The 24,841-nt window shown below is 37.3% G+C and overlaps 1 protein-coding gene across 11 annotated transcripts in view; it reads left to right on the forward strand.

The window, feature by feature from the left end:
- The window catches only part of LOC149775651 (uncharacterized), a 211,960-nt gene that overhangs the window by 75,741 nt on the left and 111,378 nt on the right, over window positions 1-24,841 (forward strand). The window contains exon 1 of one of the 11 annotated variants that reach the window (XM_089943850.1): window positions 21,319-23,529. The exons of the other annotated variants lie outside the window; for them this stretch is intronic. Coding sequence (XP_089799976.1) covers window positions 22,804-23,529 — 726 coding nt within the window. The 5' untranslated portion in view covers window positions 21,319-22,803. Of the gene's footprint in view, window positions 1-21,318; window positions 23,530-24,841 lie in introns of those variants that run through there. 11 annotated transcript variants of the gene reach the window in all.

Below are 24,841 nucleotides of genomic sequence, written 5' to 3' on the forward strand. Positions count from 1 at the left end.
TGGATCAGCTAATGTTTGTGTTGGAAGAGTCGAATACCAAATCGGAAGATTTAGTTTTGACACATAGCTGATAAATTCATTTGGCGGTGCTAATCCATATGAGTCAAAGTAAATAACTTCGCGAGGATTAATCGCGTAGGCAACCCAGTGCGTGCCAGGGCCGGTATTTTTATCGAGATTTATTATTCCCGTCTCGGTAGGGTTTGGTTTTTCTGGTAGTTGATCTCGCATAAATACACCTCTGAAAAATTTTATTTTTTTTTTCTTTGCTTCGCTAAGTAAATCTAAATTTGAATAGGCCGTGCTAATCTTAGACCGGATCCGTATGGGGGGCGTCTTAGATAAAGGCCTGATCCTTTTTGTTGTTTTTGCAACATTTTCGCGATTAGGGGAGAGAAGGCGGGAAATAATCCTCCCTTTTTTTTACTGTATCTCCCTCCCACCACTTTTTCTCCTAATTTGGAACCTATGCCCGAGAGCGCGCCTAATCCTAATGTCTTTCCAATAATCGGAAGGGCCATTTTTATCAAAGGGAGAAAAGGAAGAAATCCGCCTGTTTTGACCATATCTCTGATTGCGCCTATTGAGAGATTCACATGAACGCCAGAATTTGCTGATTTGGCCTTGGTAAATCGTTCACGTTGACCTCTAGTTAGCGACAGTTTGTTAGGCCCACCGTGAATCTGATCGTTTTTCAGTGTTAATTTCATACCGCATCGCTTTGATATCGCTGATTGGAGCTTTTTCATCTGACCTGGGGTCAGAGTTACACTGACGTGTTCGTATGGCATATTAATAATCGCTTAATCTAAATTTGGAATTTGTTACATTCTTTCGACAGGAGCATCGATGACTCTCATTCTGCCGCTGATGCCTTCCAAGATCATTGTTCTATCGCTGAGAATTACCGCGATCACTTTGTGATTAAGTCCAGCTGTGTTAATTCTGGCTTTGAAATGGATATCAACGACGGATTGTTTTACCAGGTCGAGATGCTCCAGGGAAAAGTAATAGATAGGATAATGAGTATTAAAATCTAGCTGCGATATTTGCAATCCCGTATCGATATTTTGATCGCGACCCATGAAACTTAACAAGCGATGATACGCACGAGCCGTCGAATGATTTTCAAAATCAATTGATATTTCCTCCGATGGTTCTTGCTGGCCATTTACTCTCAGTGATACATTTGTCGCTCCAATGCGATCAAATATCATATGACTGTATAATTGATGATATCTATCAGTACGCAAAAACGCGATAAAGATATGCCTGGGTGCGGAGGTACCTTGCTGCGATGCAATACGCCAGGTAAAATCACCATTAATATTGGTAATTGTGGAATCTGTTGTTGTTGTCAGCCATGACATGACAGATTTACCGCCTTGGTTCATAAATGACAATAATTTTTCTTCTTCGATTATTGACGGGGTTATCGCTGGCATCCACAAGGTAAATTTTAGTAATCTTACTATGCCGTTATTATTCGCGGCATCATTGGGACCTATCGCGCCAGTAGCGTAATCGACGGCACCTTCTCGCCAGATAGCATCGTTGCTACTTTCCTTTCTGATAAATGTTACGGTGTGTTTTGCTCCGTAGATAATTTTCCTGAAATGTCTGCAAAATCCGAATATATGGGATAACGGGATAGCACAAGCGAATCTTCTGTTACCTGGTGATAGCATAGACTTTCGCGTGGCAAATCCGAGATTATAATCAGGATAAGGTTTAATGATCATATCTTCGATACCAGCGGGAACAGCAGGATTGGCGCGATCGTTGGGTTGTCTGATAAGGAACGGCCTACTTTCGGGACGATTAGTATTATCCTTGGCAAACATCATACTAGGGCCAGCTGATCTAGTAAAATCATCCGAGTATCTAGCTAGGCCTATTATCGTTGTTGCTAAGTCAATATCATTAGTAATTGACTCAATCTCTCTTCCATCGATCATGTAAGTGGCGCTCTTGAATAATGCCATAATACCGTTATTGACGAATCCGACTCTAAAATCTGCCCCATAATTGGTACCATCCGCTTTAACAATTTCCCCGGTAACTTCGATATATGCCTCAGATGGAAGAAAATATCTTGTTGTATCGTGAACTTGAATTTCCAAGCGATTAGGTGTATTTGGTTCAACTGCATCGTACGAGAAATACTGGAAATCTCGCACGGATGTATCCCTACCTACAGGCTCGTCCATGTCGAACACTTCATTTGACACTTGTGCGAACATTTATTATTAAGAATATCATCTAAAACGAAGACCACTGCCTGAAATAAAACTTGTATTAGCAACTTCATTTGCGAGATTTGTATTTGCAATTTCCTGCGCTATATTTGTCTTAGCAACTTCCTTTGCTAGATCGTTTATTTTTTTATTTGCCGCGTCGTTTATGGCTTTGCTGACTTCGGGTGGCATTTCTCTGGTGATGGGTAATTTGACGAATTGTTTTTTGCGCACTAAATTTAATATTTTACTTTTGACAGCATTGAAGCCTTTACTGGCCAAATTACCGATACCAGAAATGGCAGTCTCGCCGATTTTTCCTATTGCTTTTGACGCGAATTGCTTGATTGTGGGTCCGATTTTAGGTATTACTCGCGTAACGAGACTTCCAATGATATCGCCGAATCCATTGCCGTGTATATATTTGTACACGGGCAATCTAGAGTTTACTATGCGGACCTGTTTAGGTCTGCGCTGATGTTTGTGAACAATCATGTTATTTCAATTGTGTTGTTTTAATCGATGAGCTCATCGACGAGTTCCTTGTAAATGTGAGAGTTAATGACGCCACCGCGGAATAATCGCTGACAAATATCTGAGGCCTCGTTGATTATTTCACGAGAGTTATTTCCGGCTCGTTTTCCTCCGATTAATATTTCGAGGCGAGATACATCATTGACGACGCTGTCAGGGCAAATAGTATATCCACTTCCTGTCTTTGGTTCTGGAGATTGCAATGGCGTTACGCGGAATACTTCGTCTGACGGCGTTGAAGATGACCCTGGTGATGTCCCTGACGACGTCGGTGGCGACGTCATTGGCGAATATGGTAATTGTTGAGGATCGCGGCTTCTAGCAGCAGGGTGCTCATCTCTCGGGATATCCCGTCTTTCTTTGGGTGAAAGTTCCTGTGGTTTATAGTTTGTCGATGTTGGTTCTGGAGGTGGGAAGCCGGCCCAAAGGGGACGCGTTGTAGGAGGACTCCTTGGATATAATGTAGGAGAGAGAGGAGGATGGTGAAGATCAAGGGAGAATGATTCAGGACTATCACTTTTGGGTGACGAACCCTTACTTTTAGGTGATGAACTTTTACTTTTAGGTGGCGAACCCTTACTTTTAGGTGGCGAACTTTCCTCACCTAAAAGTAATGAAAGGGGAGTGGGGCGAGGAGGGAGAGGTTGTAATAAAGTAGAAATATCTGGTAATGGATAGAGGTAGGAGTATGCTGATGCAGGAATATCCTTTATAAGTGTTGAAATTGATGCTTTTGCTTTCCCCTCTGATAACGCTATTCTGTAATTACCAACATCCGATGAAAATTTCGCAAAATCTTCATCAGAATATCTTATTGGTTTTCCTAAACTACCAAAATAAATCATCGCATACCAATCAAGTAATTTAATTTTATCAACATCAATATCTTTTCGCAAAAAGAATCTTTTATTGTCCGAAGAATCGTCCGCAGCCATCATAATCCTTGATTGATCGTTATTGATTAAATACAACTTGTTTTTATCCAAATAATTATCCGCTGATATACTAGGATCAATTTTAAACGAACTACTAGCCGGTGATGATTTATATTCGGACACAACTATTGGTTCCGGGTCACTCTGATCTTTTTTCTTTTTCGATTTTCTTTCTTTTGGTCTAGCTCCTAATTCCTGTGGTTGAATATCTCCTTCCTGTGGTTGAATATCTTCCTGTGGTATTACCTTTTTTCCTCGTGTTTTAGTTTTTTCTTTCTTTTCCTGTTCTTTTCTTTCTTTCTCTTGCTGTTTTCTTTCTTCCGCCATTTGTTTATTATAATTATATCTATCGTCTGCTGCTGTTAAAAACCTCCTAAAAGATGGATCCCTTTCACTCGCCTGTGTTTTTCCCGCATAAACTCTATATAACGTACTAAACCAAATATTACGACTTCGATATCTTCCTCTTCCTATATCAGTCAAATATTCATTTCGAATACTAAACATATCTTCCACAAGTTGACCAAATTGATCTAAACTATATATCGTAGATAACGGTTGTGATATTATATTCCATCCCTCATCGGTAAAATTTTCTCTTAAATCATCGATATTAAATTTCCCTTTTTTTACTCCCGATTTTCCTACTCTAGGTTTTCCTACTCCAGGTTTTCCCTTACTACCTATTTTATAAGCAATTGCAGGCTGCCCTCCCTGTTGTGCTGCTGCTGCTGCTATTGCTAATCGCTCGGGTAATGTTCGTGATTGTTCCTCGATACCTTTCAACATAGGAAAAATTCCCTTTTTCCTGGTATCCGGATCTTTTTCGTCACCAAATACAACTTGCTCGATTGTTCCGGTAACTGGCTTCAACCATTTCGATGATTCCTCGGCAATTCCATGTTGTACATCTTCGTAACCACGAACATTTCTCTTGAATAATTGTTTTGTCGGGATAAGCTTCTTTAATGCCGCTAATTGCTCTCGCGCTAATCTGGCAGAATGAGGCTCTCCAACTGTACTAGCTTTCGGACTCATATTATTTTCAACTATATTGTTTTAATGCGAGGTAAAATTAGGATCAGCAGCCAAATCCTTTGTGCAAAAACGACACCAGAATAAATTCCCCCCCCCCCCTTTTTTTACTTGTCTAGAATCATTGAATTTGCACACAAAAAATTGCAATCGGGAGTGAATTTACGCAAATTAATTTTCGTAGGAAGGCTTATTTTTGAAATCCGAGGCTTCTACGGGAAATGTTCTCGTAGGAAGGCTTATTTGGTCTGGAACGTCTGGTCTGTACAACTTCCCTGCTGCTTACTCTGACATAAAATGGATGGAATTAGAATTAAAATATAAGATGGAATTGGAATTGAGGACGCTGGAGCTTCAGAAAGAAGAAACAGTAAAACAAATGCGATTACAGGCGGAAGAAAAAAGAAAGAAAGACAAATGCAGTTACAATATGAGAGAGAGAAAAACAAATGAAATTACAAAACGAACAAATGAAAGTGCAGTTAAATAAGGAATATCAATTTAAAATAAAAGTAATGGAGCTGGCAAGTGAAAATCATATTTCTACTTCAAATACAAATTCAAGTTTTGATCTTGTAAAGAATATTAGATTATTGCCCCCCTTTAGAGAAAAAGAAGTAGGCAAAAAATATTTTACTCGTTTTGAAAAAGTTGCTGAAAATTTAAAATGACCAAGGAAGCATTGGACTCAATTATTACAACGTGTACTCACTGACAAGGCTAGTGATATTTATAATTCACTGTCAGTTCACCAAAGTGGTAACTATAATGTGGTTAAAGAATGCATCTTAATGGGTTATAAGTTAGTCCCTGAAGCTTATCGGCAAAAATTCTGAAACTATAGAAAAAAAGCTGGACAAACTCATGTCGAATTTGCTAGGGAAACAGAGCAGTTATTTGATAGATGGTGCTTAGCCAAGAAAGTTCAAGATTATGAAAGTCTCAAACAACCTGTATTACTTGAAGATTTCAAAAACTGTGTCCATAGTGGCATTAAGTCTTATCTTGACGAGCATCAGAATGAAACCTTGGAAAATGCAGCTCGAGCTGGCGATGAGTATTCTTTAACTCATAAAGTTCCTTTTGCAAATAAGACTTCTACTCAGCTGTCTCCTGGCAGAAACGTATTTCAGCCTAATACAAGCCCTTCTAAAACTCAAACTGGCACAACTTCTAAAAATCAAGCTTCTGATAAGCTTGATTAAAGATCATTGTCTCTTCTTACGTGTACCTATTGCAAGAAGAAAATAGACGTTATTTCTGATAGTTACAATTTGAAAAATAGGAATCAGAATCAAGACAGACCTATTCCAAATGCTCTTATATCTAAGTAGTAAAGGTCACGGTCATGCAATGAAAGTTATACATTTGTTGAGTCTAATAAACCCCAATCTGATTTTATTATGGAGAATTATGAACCATTCATATCGAAGGGTTCTATATTACTCTTGGGAGATTCAGCCAATCCTATCCCTATTAAAAAAAATTTTAAAGGACACAGGAGCTTCTCAGGTTCTTTTATTGTCAGGTAGTTTGCCTTTTTCTGAGAAGTCTTCTTCTAACGAGAGTGTTTTTATTCAGGGAGTAGAGTGCGGCTTTGTTAATGTTCATTTCCATTGTGTACAATTGTCATCAGACTTAGTCTCAGGACCCATGACTGTCAGCACAGTGTATGCTTTACCCGTTGAGGTCATTCATTTATTACTAGGCAACGACCTAGCTGGAGACAATGTTGTGGTTAATCTACGTGTAACTAACAAGCCTTGCTTGGATCAGAAAGTCGATCCAATTGAAAAAGAATTCACCGATGTATTCCCAGCTTGTACAGTTACCAGAGCTATGGCAAAGACAGCTCTTGAAGATGTTGATAAGGAAAATATTCCTTTAGCTGACACATGTATTGGTCAGGCTTTTGATGAGGTCACTTTCCGTCCTTGTTTGGATCAGTCAGAAGGTATTGATCACAGTGATCCTCTTTTAAATACACATTCTCTTTATTTTAATCAGGGTGATAAACAACAATTACTTGTCGTCAAACAGGAAAAAGATCCTGCGATCTCCTATTTGTTGCAAAGGGTCATTAGTGAAGCTGAAGCTACTGAAGTTCCTGTCTGTTATTTCATTAAAAATGGAATTCTTATGAGAAAATGGAGGCCTCCCGGAGTACCTGCTGCTGATGAGTGGTCAGTGAACTATTAAACTGTAGTTCCAAACCATTACAGACAGGAAATACTTAGTCTGGCCCATGTAACTCCTTTGGCTGGTCATTTAGTGATTAATAAAACTTATCACAAGATCTTGAATAACTTCTATTGGCCAAAAATCAAAAGTGATGTTAGTAAATACTGTAGATCTTGTCATACCTGTCAAATGGTAGAAAAACCCAATCAGAAAATACCTAAGGCTCATCTACAACCTATTTCTGCCTTTGACGAACCATTAAGTAGAATTATGGTAGATTGTGTTGGTCCCTTACCTAAGACCAAGTCAGGTAACCAATACTTGTTGAGCATTATGTGTGCGTCAACAAGGTTTCCAGAGGCAATTTCCTTGAGGAATATAAAATCTAAAACAATAGTAAAAGCTTTGATAAAGTATATTACTCAGTTTGATCTTCCCAAATCTGTCCAGTGTGATCAAGGCTCAAATTTCATGTCTGGAATGTTCCAGCAAGTTATGTACGAATTAGGCATCCAAAAATTCAGATATTCTGTCTATCACCCTGAGGGCCACGGGGCATTAGAATGATTCCATCAGACTTTGAAAAATATGATTCGATCATATTGTTTTGATACGGGTAATAATTGGGATGAAGGCATTCATTTACTATTGTTTGCTGTTAGAGAATCAGTTCAAGAATCTCTAGGCTTAAGTCCCTTAGAACTGGTTTTTGGACACACTGTGCGTGGACCACTGAAGTTATTGAAAGAGAAACTTCTTTCTAATGAAGAGTCTGAAATTAATCTTCTTAATTATGTTTTCAATTTTAAGTATAAGTTGTCAAAGGCTTGTGAGGTCGCAAGAGCAAATCTGCACTATACTCAATCCAAAATTAAGTCAAGATCTGATAAAAACTCGAAGGAAATGAGCTTTCAGCCTGGTGATAGAGTCTTGGCTTTCTTGCCCATACCAAAACATTTCATACCCTGTACCCTTAGGATGCCCCTTATTTGGATGATTCTTCTCCTTGACATTCGTCAGGACTTGCTTCCTGGGTCCAATAGAGAAAAAATGTCAGTGACGTATCCATGTCTAAACTCTTTAAGGAGGTGAGATAATGTCCAAATATTATACGTAAGATATAATCATCTTACAGCATGTGTTCGACCCGAACCCCTTTATCTAGCCGCGAATTTCTCGAAATCGGCTAGACGAATATTTGTTAAAAATATTCTTATTGCTAGGACGTATCCCTCGTTAGATACTGTCCAAGAGACGTAGAAATCAGTCTTTGATTAGGAGTACAATTAGTACAAATGATTGATCTATTAACCTTTTGGTACTGTTCCTACCCGACACCCATGGTGCGCCCTTATTTCGCTGTTTTCCCTCGACGAAATGTCAGGACGTCCTTGGTTAGTGGACTTTATACCATAGGGTTAAAATATTAAAGAAGGGTCCATGTGAAACCTGAATAAAGACGAGACGTAATGGCTCAAATGGAAACGTAAGATATAATCTTACAGCATCTGTAGAGCTCTAATTGCTTTATCTAGTCGCGATTTTCTAGAAATAGGCTGAAAAACGTTTTTTTTTCTTTCTCTTTCTTCTAAAGTTTCCTACTGTTAGAACGGATCACTACTTTCATAATATCTAAGGGACGTTGAAATCAAAATCCACTAAGTAGGAGTACAATTGATACAACATATTGATACATTATATTAATATTTTCTTGTTTTTCATACCCTTTACCCATAGCGCGCCCCTTATTTCGCTGATTACTGTCGACAAAGTTCAACTGGTCTTCCTTCATGAGTGGAATCTATACACTAGAGATACAATATCAATGAACGTTCTATGTCAAAACTCTAGAATGGGTGGACGCATGTGCAAAAATGTAAACGTAAGGTATAATCTTCTTACGGCATGTATTGAACCTAGCCGCTGATATCTCGAAATCCGCTCGAGGAATCTTTATGAAACTTTTCGTATTGCTAGGACAGGTACCTATTTAGATACTGTCCAAGAGACGCTGAAATCAAAGTCCTCTAAGTAGGAGTACAATTTATTAAAACGATATATTAACATGTTCGTGTTGTTCAAACACGACACTCACTGGGCGCCCCTTATATCGCTGTTTCTTGTCGACGAAATTCGTCAGGACTTCCCTTTTTGGTGGACTTTATCCTCGAGAGACAACTCCTGTCTCTAGCCACTAAATCTCGAAATGGGCTCAAAGACATTTCTTCAAACATTTCATACTGTTTGACCGGATCCCGATTTAGATACTGTACAAGAGACGTTCAAATCTAAATCTTTTAAATTTGAGTACAATTATTAGACTATTGATACAATCAATAAACTTTTGCGTTTTTCATACCCGATTCGTATAGCCTACTCCCCCTTGTATCTATGACTCGTCTCGGCGAAATTCGTCAAGACTTCCTTCGTAGATGTACTCTGTCCCCTAGAGGTAGAATATAATAGAAGCGTCCATGTCAAAACTCTAAAGAGGGGACGTAATGACAGAACTGTGTTCATAAGATATAATCTTCTTACGGTAAGTGTTGTTCCCGACTTCCTTCATCTAGCCGCAAATTTATCGAAATTGGCTTGACGAATTTTCTTCAAATTATTTGTACCGTAAGAACGGGCCCCTAACTAGATAATGTCTAAGAGGCGTTGAAATAAAAATTCTCTAAGTAGATACTCAATTAGTACAAACTACTGATACAGTATATTAAGATTTGAAATTTATTCATACCCAGTACCCGTAGGACGCTCCTTATTTCCATGTTTCCTCTCGACGAAATTCGTCAGGACTTCCAAGAGACGTTGCAATCAAAATCATCTAAGTTGGAGTACTCTTAGTACAAACTAGTGATACAATCTAATGATATTTGCGGGTATTTCATACACGGAACATATAGAACGCCCCGTATTGAGCTGTTTCCTCTCAACGTAATACATCAGGACTTCCATCGTTGGTGGTCGCTATCCCCTAGAAGTAAATATCAAAGAAGGTTCCATATCAAAACTCAGTGAAAAGGGTACGTAATGGCCCATATGTAAACGTAAGATATAAGCTTACAGCATGTGTTCTGCTCTCTTTCCTTTATCTAGCCGCTAGTTTCTCAAAATTAGCTCTTCGAATTTTCTTCAAACCTTGATTACTGTTAGAACCGGTCCCTAATTAGATAATGTCTGAGACTTTGAAATAAAAATCCTCTAAGTTGGAGAACAATCAGTACAAACTAGTAATACGATCTATTAGCATTTGCGTGGTTTTCAAACCCGATATCCATCGGACACCCCTTATTTGGTCGTTTCCTCTTTACGAAAATCGTGAGGACCTCCATTGTGGATGGACCAATCCTCTAGAGATAAAACATCAGAGACTGGTCCACGTCAAAACTCTTAAGATGGGACGTAATGGCCCAACTGATTAGGTATGACGTCTTCTTCTGACGGCATGTGTTGTACTGGACCATATTTCTCCAATTGCGAATTTCTCGAAACTGGCTAGCAGAAGTTTCTTTACAGCTTTCCTACAGTACGAACGGGTCCCTGTTTAGATACTGTCCAAAAGGATGTTGAAATCAAAATCCTCTAAGTCGGAGTACAATCACTGCAAACTAGTGATAAATCTATTAACGTTAGCGTGTTTTTCATACCCGGTACCCATAGGGCGCCCCTTATTTCGTTGTTTCCTTTCGACGAAATTCATCAGGACATCCTTTGTGGGTGGTCTCTATCCCCGAGATATAAAATATCAAAGAAGTGTCTATGTCAAAACTCAAAGAAAAGGTGACGTAGTGTCCCAAATGTAACGTAAAATATATCCTTACGGCATGTGTTGTACTCTATCTCCTCTAGTCGCGAATTTCTCAGATTGAGCTGTACCAATTTTTTATGTATTTTCCTGCTGTTAGAACGGGTCCCTAGCTAGATAATGTCCAAGAGGCGTTTAAATAAAAATCATCCACGTGGAGATTCCATTAGTACAAACTATTGATACAATCTATGAATATTAGAGTGTTTTTCACACCCGGTACCCGTCGGATACCTCTTATTTCGCTCTTACCACACGACGAAATTCGTCAGGACTTTATTTGTGGATGCACTCTATCCCCTAGAGATAAAATATTAAAGAAGGGTTTATATCAAAACTTTTAAGAGGGGTACGTAATGGCCCAACTGTACAACGGTAGATGTTGTACTCGACCTCCTTTCTCTAGCAACGAATTTCTCGAAATCGGCTCGGCGAATTTTCTTCAAACTTTTCCTGCTGTTAGAATGGGGACCTATTTATATACTTTATGAGATGCGTTGAAATCAGAATCCTCTAAGTAAGGGGTCAATTAGTACAAACTATTGATACAATCTATTAACAAATGAGTGTTTTTCATACCCGGTACACATCTGGCATCTCTTATTTCCCTGTTTCCTCTCGACGAAATTCGTCATGACTTCTTTCGTGGATGGACTCAATCCTCCTATAGATAAAATGTCAACAAGGGTCTAAGCCAAACTCTATAAAGAATGGCCCAAATATACACGTAAAATACAATTTTCATACGGAATGTGTTGTACCCGACCGCCTTTATGTGGTCGCGAATTTCTCGAAATCGACTCATCGTATTTTTTTTATTTTTTTTTTTAAATTTCAATTTTAGAACGGGTGCCTAACCAGGTGCTCTCCAACAGGCGTTGAAATCAAAATCCTCTAATCAGAAGTTCAGTTAGTACAAACTCTTGATTCGGTCTATTAATCTATGCATGTTTTTCATACCCGGTACCCATCGGACGCCCCTTATATCCCGGTTTGCTATAGACGAAATTCGTCAGGACTTCGTTCGAGAGTTGACTCTATCCCCTAGAGATAAAATATCAAAGAAGGTTCCATGTCAAAACTGTATAAAGATATAATGTTCTCGCGGCATGTGTCTTACTCAACCTTCATCCAGCAGTAGATTTCTCTAAATCGCCTCGACGAATTATTACTATAAAAAAAAAAAAAAAAAAAAAAAAAAAAAAAAAAAAAAAAAAAAAAAAAACTTTTTCTACTGTTAGACCGTGTACCTAGTTAGATAATATGCAAGAGACGTTGAAATCGAAATCCTCTTAGCAGGTGTTCAATTAGTACAAAATATCGATACAGTATATTAATATTTGCGTCTTGTTGTTTTTGTCGGGTTTTTTCGGGGATGGGGTATGGTAATATCAGGTACCCATAGGGCGTCCCTTATTATGCTGTTTCCTCTCGACGAAATTCGTCAGGACATTTTTCGTTACTACACTATCCTCTAGAGATAACATCTCAAGAAGGGTCCTTGTCAAATCTCATTAAAGATGATACTTAACGACCAAGCTGTATAAGTAAGATATAATCTTCTTGCGACATGTACTTTACCCGCCCTCCACTCCCCCTTTGTAACCCCAATTTCTGGAAATCGGTTACAAGTATGCTAAGTTCCCCAGTTCCAAGGACTTCAAGACAATATTAAAAGTCAACCGAAGGCTTCTTAAACTCGTAAATACTGCACATAATTCTTCTCTAAGGACATGACGAACACACAAGAGAAATCTCCAATTTCACACTTGTATGTTTTTTTGTGGTTTCACTTTTACTTGAGTCATTAGTAAGCTTTTCAAACCCGAATACTAATGCTTAAAGCCATGCATCACAAGACACGACCCAAATGCCTAACACAACTAATTAATCCTATATCAAATTACAAAAAACGTATTCATATCAATAGTCTAAGCCCTTTCTACATATAGTCCGTGATCTGTCTACGTTCAGCTTTATATAGCTCTCGTATTTCTCCAATTATGTTACAATTAAACCAGTGCATGCCCTAAAAAGCATTCATCTGTATTAACTAAGTGGTAACCAATTACACGCTGAATTGAGAATAATGAATACATTTTTAAACAAAACTCGGTGTGAATAAGGAATAAGTATTCAAATGTATGTGAAAATATTTGAATCGGGAGTAAGTAACTGGTTACTTATTCCTTATTGAATCGGGAATAAGGAATACGTAACCAACTTGATTTCGCTAATCCGAGAAGCCACACGAGTTACACAGAGCTGATAGCACTGTAGCAACTGGCCATTGCAACTGTGTCGCAGGATGAGCTAACTCATCATTATTATCCATATTTTTTCATGGAGTTAGCAAACTAAGGAGATAGAGAGAGAGAGAGAGGAAATTTCTTGGCCCATCCAATGTGTCATAAGCAGTTGTGGGATTCACATTCATTCCCATTTAATTTATTAACTAACTGGCAAATATTTGAGGAATCTGCTTAATATGTGATGTGCCACCTTTGGTGTTCATTGTTTGCTGCTAATTAGACAAGTTAACTTGTTTATTTTCGGATTATTCATTGCCATGCAGTCATAAGAGGGGGGCGGGCGGAGTTAAGATGAGAGTCACGATGCAGTAACATAAAGCAATATTTACTCATTTATTGTTAAAAATACTTGATGAAAGCGTAAATTTCAACTCTTATACTTGTGGGCTGGCATATTATTGTTTACTACTAATTGCGGCGATCTATAATGACAAATGTTCTATTTGGGGAGGTCCTCCTGCCCTACTTGTGGATGTGTTGTGCTGTATTCTTTTACCATCTTCTGTACATGTATAACTGGAGATATATATATATATATATATATATATATATATATATATATATATATATATATATATATATATATATATATATATATATATATATATATATATATATATATGCATACATACATACTGTAATTGTTATTTAATTTTGTATTATTATTTTTTTTTCTTCCTGTTTCAATTATTGTATATTTTAATAATATTTTTTTATTTTTTTTATTTATTTTTTTAATTGGATATTTGATGGAACTATTCGAGGCATTCGTCGTCTTCTAGGATGAAAGTTCTATTCATGTAAGAAGTGTAGGTCACTCGAGTTGTCCTACGTCAAATACGCATGACCGTACCGGATAGGTGTGGCCAGCTAAAAATAGTATCTGAGAATGATCTATACGTGTTTAAAAAGGCGACTACAATAATAGTGCACAAAATATTTTGGTATGAAGATTTCCTTTTTAATTATTGAAAAGGAATAATGGATTAGTGAAAAACAAACATGCATAAATGCATGTTTCACACACACACACACACACACACACACACACACACACAGAGGTAAAAATCCAGAGATATTTTTAAATAATATACAAAATACAAATATACAGCAAAGTTTTTCACAACCTGTTTTGGATGATCTGGAATGCATCGGTATTTGTGATGAAACGAAGGCACTGAGAGGCAGATATGTTTTGAAACAAAGTCACTTGCAATGCTTCTTTAACATCGTTAGCATCAAACATATGTGCGAATGACTGTGCCAGAGAAAGCCAAATTATTACAATACCGTTCGCTTTTGGGCTTAAAATAGAGTTACATATGCCATGGAGTGTATTATGGGGCTACAAGTTCTCGCAATTTAAAATACCTACAATCGATAAGAAATTTAAACGGATAGCGGTAGAAATTGAAGATGGTTGTTTACAATTATATGAAAGCTTACACGAGATTCAGGAGAGAGAGAGAGAGAGAGAGAGAGAGAGAGATTGTTTACGAGTTAAATTAGTTATTTTTGTAGGAGATCTATTACATTGGTAGGTCAAGTGGGGTTTGTATATAAAGAGGTTTGGTAACAATTATTTATTCCATTTTTATGATAATACAGTGAACTCACTTATAGTTGTGTTCACATATAATTTGAGAGAAATTACATATTTAAATTATTCATTGGAATTATAAAGTGCTCATTGAAGCTTTGTGCTAAAATGCTACTTTGTGATTATTAAGAACTCATCCAAAGACATACTGTGTTGTATCATTGTGGTACATCAACATTCAAGACGACTGGTACATCAGCACATTCCATGCTATTGGAATTCATTTGGAACATTCAATACTGTTGGATTTGTGATAGGGTATTTAGGAATTTTGGGGATTTAATTCATAATACTGTAAGTGTCTTATTAAATGTTCACCTTGTACCTTGGAAAAATAAATTATTTGTTGATTTTACTAAACTTGTCGCTTCTTTCTGTGTATGTGAGAAAGCTTGCCAGTAGCTTCTCGTGGGTCGGTGGTTCTTTCCGGGGTTTCCCGGGTTCTTCCTCCACCATTAATACTGACCGCCATGTATAGCCTATCGTGTGCTGAAAAATGTCGTTAAACCCAACAACAACAACAACAACAAAGCTTCTTTCTGTTGCACACTTTAAGACTTAGAGTCTTATCAGAATGTACAAGACAACCAATAGTTAAAAATGAAGAACATGTCTTTTATATCAATATGACAGTAATAATTATGGAAGAATCAAATCAATGTTTGAATACGGCCTAATTGCATAAAGCGTTTCAGGTCATTAATATATGCTTGGAATAAGTCAAATAAGTAAAATAAGAGAATATTAATATCTTATTTGCTGACATATATGAAGATTTTCGTACTTTCCAAGATTTTCGTGCGTAAGCAAGATCCTGTATCACGTATACATACTTAATATTTTCGATGCAAACCAATCCAAAACTATATATATAAAAATATATGCTGTTATGTGATCTGTGTTTTTATTAAGGATTCTGACTAACCTGTCAGCCAGTCAGAGACTTCACCAAACATTCTGACTAACCTGTCAACCAGTCAGAGACTTTATCAAACATTTTGTAAACCTTTTTTTTTGTGGAGTGTTTTAATGGTTTGTTTAGATATTTGCTAGACCCTCGTAGAGCGAATATTTCACGGAGCCAAGCGCGATGTCTGGTTGAACGAGATAACAGTATTTTTCAAGAATCTTCTCAGAAATGTGTCGTTAAAAGGCACATACAACGTACAGTTCAGCCCTCCTTGGCGCAAGCTCGATAGTGAAATCTCTATGCCGTCCTTGCGATTGTCCGTCTGTCCGTTTTATCCCACGCTAGATGAAGGTAAATCTTATTTTTTTAAATACTTTTTGTCTAAGACACGGGATAAACAGGACGGAAGTATAATGTTTCTTTAATTCTGGAGTTTCATTCCTAATGCTAGTTTACGGCAGTGTCGACATATTTATATTATTGAAGGCTTGAAAAAAATGGAAAACTTGTATGGCATTCTCCTACAAGCAAAGATACATAAAAATGTACTAGAACTATCTGTAAGAACAAGATGAACTAGAACTGAAAATTTCGTTTAAAAAAAAAAAATCCCTCCTACGCACGTGTTGGACGGCTGTGAGGTATTGTCACGTTGTTTAACTGTCGACTTCATTGATTATTTCCTGACCCAGTTTTGCTACTTTGCATTAATGCAGCTTGCTGTTAACAAAACAGCACGGACTGAACATTCACAGACATTTCGTTCACACATGTATACGCCATTCATTGAATCTGTCTATCTAATGTACGAATCACAGTGAAAACTATGGACTGAATTATCTATAGCCAAAGTGCCAAATCCCGTTTGTCATAGTTAACTTAAAAAGCATGAATTTTAAACGTCAAGCATTTAGAGGCGATAACATTCTCAATTTTTTCTTCACAAAGAATGAGTAGACTTCCTTCCTGCCTAGACACACGCGACCGCCTTTTTTGGCATTGATTTGCTTGTTTGCATGCCAATAGTTTAAACAAACCGTATAGAGAAACACATAAGAGAAGAAAATAAATGCTAATGAAAAATGAACGCGTGGATTTGTATCAACCTTTCAAGACATTCGTGTTTAATTTTTAAAAGTGTAATGGTTTGTTATTTTCTATTTTGCATGTTATTTGATTCATCTTTTCAATAAAAAAATAACAAAACTGCAAGAATCTGCAAAACATAGTAAATTTCACCAATCTATCGTCTGGTTCTAGAATGAAGTAGACATGTCCACGAAAAATTGTATTCTTTATCATGTGTGATTTTATAATATTTTTTTTTCAAATCAGTTTTATTTATGATGACCAGATTTTGAATTCTTATAACTTTTCATCAAAAACATAAGCACAGTATATATAATTGAAGTCGTGACGTTAAAATGTTAATCTTGATGTTGTGGGAATTTTGACCCTTTGAATTTTCTGTTTACAGTCTCATACCACAATGTTATCTCTTTTCATCTTTACTACTGCAGCCTTCGCCTATTTATTGCACAAAAAAAAATGAGCTGGACCCGGGGGTAGGTGTGGGTGGCTTGTTATCATCTTCGATCCGGTACATTCTCTCATTATGTTTAGCCTTGTTGCTCTCAACCATGTTTAAGAATTACACAGGTGTATTTATCGTGATAATGTTTTCGCCGCTTCAGACTGGCGCACTCACCTGCTTGAGAATTAGTCATCGATGCATTTAACCAACGTAACACCGATTCAAATTATCGAATTTTTCATCACGACATCTGACCTATCGCCACATCGTAGCATTCTACCGTCATCGAAAAGTTGAATTATCAGTGTATTCAACCCACCAAAACAATTTAAATTATCGATGCGTTCATCTTGACAACTAACTCAACGCTCTCTTGTGGCTTACTCTCCTCTTTGAAAATTCGAATTATCAGCGTATTCGAGTGGGCATTACGACAGTTCTGATTTTCCATGTATTCGTGTCGACAACTTACCCATCGCTACCTTCTGATACACTCTCCTCCTTGAGAATCCGAACTGTCAGTGTACTAGACCCAACATCACGACAAAATAACCTTCGCTGTCTTCTGGCACACCCTCATAACTAACTATATTATCCAAGTATTCACTATCGTTTGGTCAGCCGTGCATAATGTTATGATTCGATATGCAGAGGTAATTCCTCCAAGCACACGATACCGAATACCTTAAGAAAACTGACGGACATGTCATTTTTCTCGAGTTATATCTACTACTCTTGAAAGCCACGAGAATAGATTTTCTCGCTGTTACGTGTTGGTATCATGAAAATTTGGAAGCGCGGCCATTGACCCACACAGGTGCTAGCTCTGGGGATTGCAATCGGAACCGCAGGAGAACAAAACGAATGTGTGACTATTGCGACTTATCATGCGCCTGAAAATGTAGCCTTCCGTTAAACGCTGGAGGCCTATTACTAACCTATTTTTTTACTTAAATTATCTTGAGTACCTGATATTCTTCAAAGACATGGTCTTGAGTACGTGATACTCTTCGAACACATTATCTTGAGTACCTGATATTCTTCGAACACATTGTTTTGAGTACGTGATACTTTTCGAACACGGATATTGTCTTCAGTAATAGACACTCTTCGAAAACAGACATTGTCTTGAGTACCTGATAATCTTTTAACACAAAAATCGTCTTGAACACCTGATACTCTTAGAATACGGACATTGTCTTCGATACCTGATACTCTTCGAACTCGGGCAGTGTCTTCAATACCTGACACCACTAATAAAACATTGAGAATGTCTTGAGTACCTGATACTGTTAAAGTACGGGCATTGTCTTGAGTACCTGATACTCTTCAAACTCGGGATTTGTCTTCAATACCTGACACTCATCAAACATGGACAATGTCTTGAGTACCTGATACTCTTAGAATACTGGCATTGTCTTCAATACCTGACACTCATCAAACATAGACATTGTCTTGAATACCTGATACTCTTCAAACACGGGCATTGTCTTCAATACCTGACACTCATCAAACATGGACAATGTCTTGAATACCTGATACTCTTAGAATACTGGCATTGTCTTCAATACCTGACACTCATCAAACATGGACAATGTCTTGAGTACCTGATACTCTTCAAACACGGGCATTGTCTTCAATACCTGACACTCATCAAACATGGACAATGTCTTGAGTACCTGATACTCATCAAACACGGGCATTGTCTTCAATACCTGACACTCATCAAACATGGACATTGTCTTGAATACCTGATACTCTTAGAATACTGGCATTGTCTTCAATACCTGACACTCATCAAACATGGACAATATCTTGAGTACCTGATACTCTTCGGACGCAAACATCATCTTGAGTGCATGATACTCTTCGAACATGTCTTGAGTACCTGATACTCTTGGAATCCGGACATTGTCTTGAGTACCTGATACTCTTGGAATACGGACATTGTCTTGAGTAGTTGAGACTCTTCGTAAAAACGGTTAAAGACAAAAGCGGCGCACTGAATTATTTCAATAAAGACACAAAATGACAAAATAAATGCACAACGAGCACACACAATTCTGGGAAACTCGAGAGGAAACAAAATAAGTGCAAAACGAGCACACACAGTTCTGGGAAAAGTCGAGAGGAGACAATATCAGCATCCAGTCTTAAAATCTATGTCGCTTTTGTCCTTTTTGTTACTAGAATTCTGTGTTTCTTTGTTTTGTCCTTTTACCGAGAAACAGCTGTTTAGGTTTTCTTGTTCACTTCTAAAGACATATGCTTGCTTTTTACTTTAAAACTCGAAATTTGACTTTCTTAGGTCAAATTGTAAACCGTTTTCCGACAAGTTAATGTGCAACCCTTTTTACCGACAAGTTTCACATGCTTTTGTTTGAAAATAGACAAATTCATCAGAAGGCTGAATCGTCAGAGTGCCACTGTATGCATTTCCAATCTCGTACACATAGGGTTGGTAATGTTAATTTATATTATTGCTATGCTGAAGGTGGAAACAAATAATTGAACATATGGGATCTGCATTGCTATGGTGATAGGTTATGGTATCTCATTGTACTTGTACATGTGGTATCGATCGCTACAGACCGTGACACTCTTATGGACTGTTTAAAACTCAGATGTATATTTAAACGTATCTCTATTTTTACAGTCCCGTTTAGGGAATTTTAGAACTGTGTGGATAAAATGTGTTGTTATATTGCTTTTTAAAGGCTAACTTACGTCAGTTATTTGATATTTACAAAATACACAAAGAACTTTTCTATACGTTAGGAAGAAATGTCATGTGCAACTGTGAATTTTTTTTCTACTTTAATACTGTAATTTCCTGATGAGCTGTTATAAAAAGGACATAGTTGATTTCGAAGACAGTACATAAACACGTTCCTTACTTATGTGTAGCACTATAGCACACTGCTTCAGGGGTGAGATTGATTGGTGACCCACGGTCTACCCAGTCAAGCGAGTGTCTCTCAGAGACAATGAGTTCGATATCATTAATGGGACTTCATTGTCCTTCTCCACGCGACCAGGTGGATATTATTTGTGTTTTGTGTACATCAGTGGTGTATGTATATGAACTATAATTGTGAAGGACCAGGTTGTTCGTACTGAAACTGTTTCTGGGCTTAAGGATTTCCCATTTCGCCGCTATTCAATGATGACCACTTCCACAAAGTAGAACTTTTCATATGGCCAACTCATGAACTGTTTTGTATTAATATATGTTAACAAGAACTGCAGATGATTGTCTACCATCGATTCAGCTGGGGTTTTGTGTGTGTATGTGAAGGTAACTAGTGGTGCGACAAGTTATTCAACTTTTGTAGTCTTTATGTAAAGTGTACAGTTTGATGCAGCTGACCATTGGTGCATACAAACTCATTCCCTTCAGTCTGCGTGGATATTACAGAGGTATAACATACGAATGCTGACAATGTCCTGATTAATTAGTTGCCTTCTAGACATTAGGAACCTTTCGACACTGGTAATTTTTACAAATATTGGAATGTACGAGGATTTTCTCTTGTGTTGTATTCAAGAAGACAATTTGCAGAATACAGCTAGTTGAATAAGCACTGGATATACATAATAAAAAATAATTATTGTTAACTTGTTCTATTGACATACTCCGTCACGGCCAAAAATCTATATTTCCGTTGATGATTCTTTTATGGTTGGAGGATCAGTTGTATAAAACGGGACACGGTTCATGCCAATGCAATAATTTTGGAACAATCTTTTCGGTAAATGTTGTGGCGCAGTTTAATGTAGCACCAGACGATATGATACAATAACTTGTGGTCCTCTTCCATAATGCAGTTTGTTTGCTTGAATGGATATAAACACGTGATTTGTTGGTTTCATACTCCTTACAGGTGTAATATTATCTTCATGTCTACAACGCTTGTGTAACACGTGAATATATTGATCATTGATGTGTGGACATAGTCACGTGGTTTGTTCTTTTCGTCTGTCTTTTCATCCTGTATATGCATCTATATGACTTGTTTTCAGTGCATAAAACACTTGGCAGCTACCAGGAAATACAAAAGTAACGCATTGTATAAACTTTGAACGTGTTTGCTCACAAGAAATATAACTGCAGTGAAGGTAAAAGTGAAACTCGCTCAAGTCCCTTTTTCCTTTGATATTATAGAGTGCAATATTTCAAGATAACCAGTATGTAGCTAGAGTTTTTATGAAGTACCGTCAACATTAATAGTCGTAAAGGTTGCATGTATTAATATTGATAATCTCATACCTGTAAGGTGTTCAAGTAGAGAAGTGTATAAACGTGTGTGTGGACGGCTTTAGTTGGAGCTTATCGCTACAAACATGACTCACAAGTATTGTCCGACATTAATTATTGCGATAAGCCTTTAAGTCGAAACACTTGTGTCGGAAAAATGATTTATTAATCACAGTTTGAATATTGGATCATTAAAAGATTCTGTCACTTATCCAGGGACTTTTCTTAAGAACATCAGATGAATGAAGAATGATGAATGAAGAATTGGTCAAATTTCAAGCTTAAAAATAACAAAGAATTGGCTTCAGAGTTCAGTATCTGACAGCCATATCTGGAAAAAAGTTACATTAACGAATCTGAGCAATCTGTAATTGAAATTGCACATGCTCTTTCAGACGAGAACAACGCACTTAGTTCGATTTTACATTCAAATGGCTCGTGGCGTTTATTTAATTTATGCTTTAATGATCAGAATTTTATGTTATTAGATTGCGACATAAAGATTTTGTGCATCAAGGTGAATGGGATTTCGATTCGATTCAAGTTGAATGGAATATCAATTCGTTTCACGTGTCCCGTGTGAAAAGACATTGACTTGCTCGTACATAGTGTTGATCATGGGTCCATAATTTGTCATTTGCAGTACCCTATTAAAGTCAACAACGGGCTCATTTTCCTTCCTATAGCACCATTACCCTTTATATGGATCACGGTAAGTTTTTCTGTACTCATGTTACATGCCGGTTTATAAAGGCAGATTAGAGATTGGACTGATTAGTTATGGCGAGAGAAAAACTGGTCTTTTGAGAGCACGATGGAAAGAGTTAAATAAGTATATAAAGGCAAATAATTTATGCAAATGACATATGTCGGATGTTTTGTAAATTCTCCCTCAAATGATGTTCGTAAAGAATTATGCAGAAGGATGGATAATTATGAAAAGACTGGAATCATGACGATTTTCTGGTGGAGGAGTTAACCAAGTTGTGTGCCCATGAAATGTAATCTCAAATTCTTCATTTTAAGACACAGTATTTGCAAGAAGTAAAGGATTAGTTGCAAGTGGATCTATGTTCTCGAATTTACGTGGAACTTAATAGTATCGTCTGTGAGCAAATTCGCCAAGAACGTTCGTTTAATTCAGACATTTCCTGAACGAGTAAGGGTGCTTACTTTTGAATGAGAATGAGTACTACTATTTCAATGCTGGAGAAACGTGATAGTTGGAAACAATGTGACCAAGGTATGCTTGAAGGCGTATGTTCTTATTTACAGACTGTACTTTCATACCTGTCTAATCTACGCTAGGCGTTTTAATTATTAACTCGACCACTCCCATAACGTTATTGTTTATTTTTGGTGATTTCATTTTTCGACCGCAGTTTGAAAGGAAATCTTAGTCCTGGATTATTTTATGACAAAGTGTCTGACCGTTTAGTACTACATATCAGACAGAATGAAGATACAGGCCAACACACCGTGGCTTGCCGATGGCTACAAGAATAAGTTGTTTGAACTGGATACATTAAAAAATCAGAATGTGCGGCCGACGGATAAGGACAGCTTTTCTTTGGCCACGAGAGAAACCTCGAAACCTTTTACTGAATTCAGGGTTGCAACGCCAACTATCCTCTCTAGAACTGCCACTCCAGAGGTTGCGTCACAAAATTCATCCAGGTTAAATCACAGAAGGATAAAAAGTGCATCTGTAGTGAGACTGCAAGATAAACAATGGCGACTTATGAAAACCATGCAAACCGAAATCCCCACACGGCCGACCTCTGCAGCATCTGAAGGTGGTCTACCTTCTCGAAGGGGTGGCTTTGCACAAAGAAGGATTAACAGTGCGGGACCAGTGACCGCCAGCAGATTAATGGAACTGAAAAAGGGGTTTACTTTGGTTAATAAAATGTACGAAAATGAACACTTCCAGGATAATATAACTTTACATCCGGCTAGTCCTGCACCGGACTATCGGTATTTTGATAGACACTCACGTTGTCTTGACCACAACCATACACACAAGCATCTTCAATGGGACAGACCCTCTCAGGCGTGTGATAGTCCTAATGGTGATTCATGCACCCCGAGTCGGCCGGGGTCTTCGGCCTCTATGCATGATCCCTTCAACCAACCGGCACGTTACATAGACTACCACCGGCCCATGACAGCACCTGGAACGGTAGGGTCCTTCGCTTCCTATCCTAAATTTAAAATCTGCAAAAATTAGTTTGTTTACTGTTCCGATCATGTGATCTTCTAACTTGAGTCTCTTAATACATTAATGTTCTCTAAGTTCCACATGGTATTTCTTTGGAAAGAAAAATCAAAACAATCATTCATTCATATATATATATATATATATATATATATATATATATATATATATATATATATATATATAACAATTTTCAAAACGTTTTAAATTTTCATAATTACTCACTAATGAGCGATATTAATCTTTGTTAAACCAAAATCTTTTTCCCCCCTTAATGGCACGGGTACAGATGAATATTCTGTTTTAATGACCTTGCTGTGCTAACCGTTCCGAAAGCATTCCATGGACAACGAAATACTTTTTGAGTGTTTAAAACATCTATTATAAGCGTCTTAGCAGAATGCAGGGCCCATAATATTGCCGAGTGACCTCCATTTTAAAAATGAAACATTTTTGCATTTTGTTTAGATTTGCTTCACATTTATCGAAGAAAACCTAACTATTAAGTCCTTTATCATGCCCAGGTGTGATATAGAATCCATGATATGTCTTTTCCCTAAAAGAGTACTTGTAGCTTAGCTTCGTCGTCTGTATATTTAAAAAAAAAATAATAAAAATATGATTAATTAATTTCATAATGAAGGAAATGTGTTCGTATATCTTATATAGAAATCTAATGTCTGATCAACATAATTATGTTTTAAACTGTCCCGTTTATTTCTTTCCGGTTGAATTGAAACTGTATACTGTTTTTGTCGATCGCGCCTTGGCGGAAGTTATCCGTGTGCGTGACAGTACGTATATATGTCCGTCCGTTTACATTCTAAATTTAATTCCGTATTAACGTTTATTTTAGATTAAATTCAATGTTAAAATTTGTAGCTTATTGCTAAATGAAGGGTGTGTGCGAATAAAAGGGCGTGTCTTTTATGTACTCATTTTATGTATGAGAAATAAAATTACAAATGAAAGCAGGGGTCAGTAATTAAAAAGAACAAAATTTCCAATCTAGATTTTATTTGACCATTTCCCGTAACTCTTGGTCGGTTTCTACGATTGCAGGTGACCGCTTTCATATTTCTTTCTAATCATGAAGGTTGTGTTTAAGCTTCCCCTCACATGTCTTATTTAAACTATTAAAACAATGAGATCTTTTGGGAAAACTCATCATGACCCACGTATGTTTTCTATTCGTTTAATAGGTTGGTGCAAATTAGTTCTTGTCTACATTGTCGTCATGCTAGACGCACACATTTAATTATCAACAACAATCAGC

The sequence above is a fragment of the Sinohyriopsis cumingii genome, chromosome 19, assembly GCF_028554795.1.
Source record: "Sinohyriopsis cumingii isolate HCF-2022 chromosome 19, ASM2855479v2, whole genome shotgun sequence".
NCBI lineage: Eukaryota > Metazoa > Mollusca > Bivalvia > Unionida > Unionidae > Sinohyriopsis > Sinohyriopsis cumingii.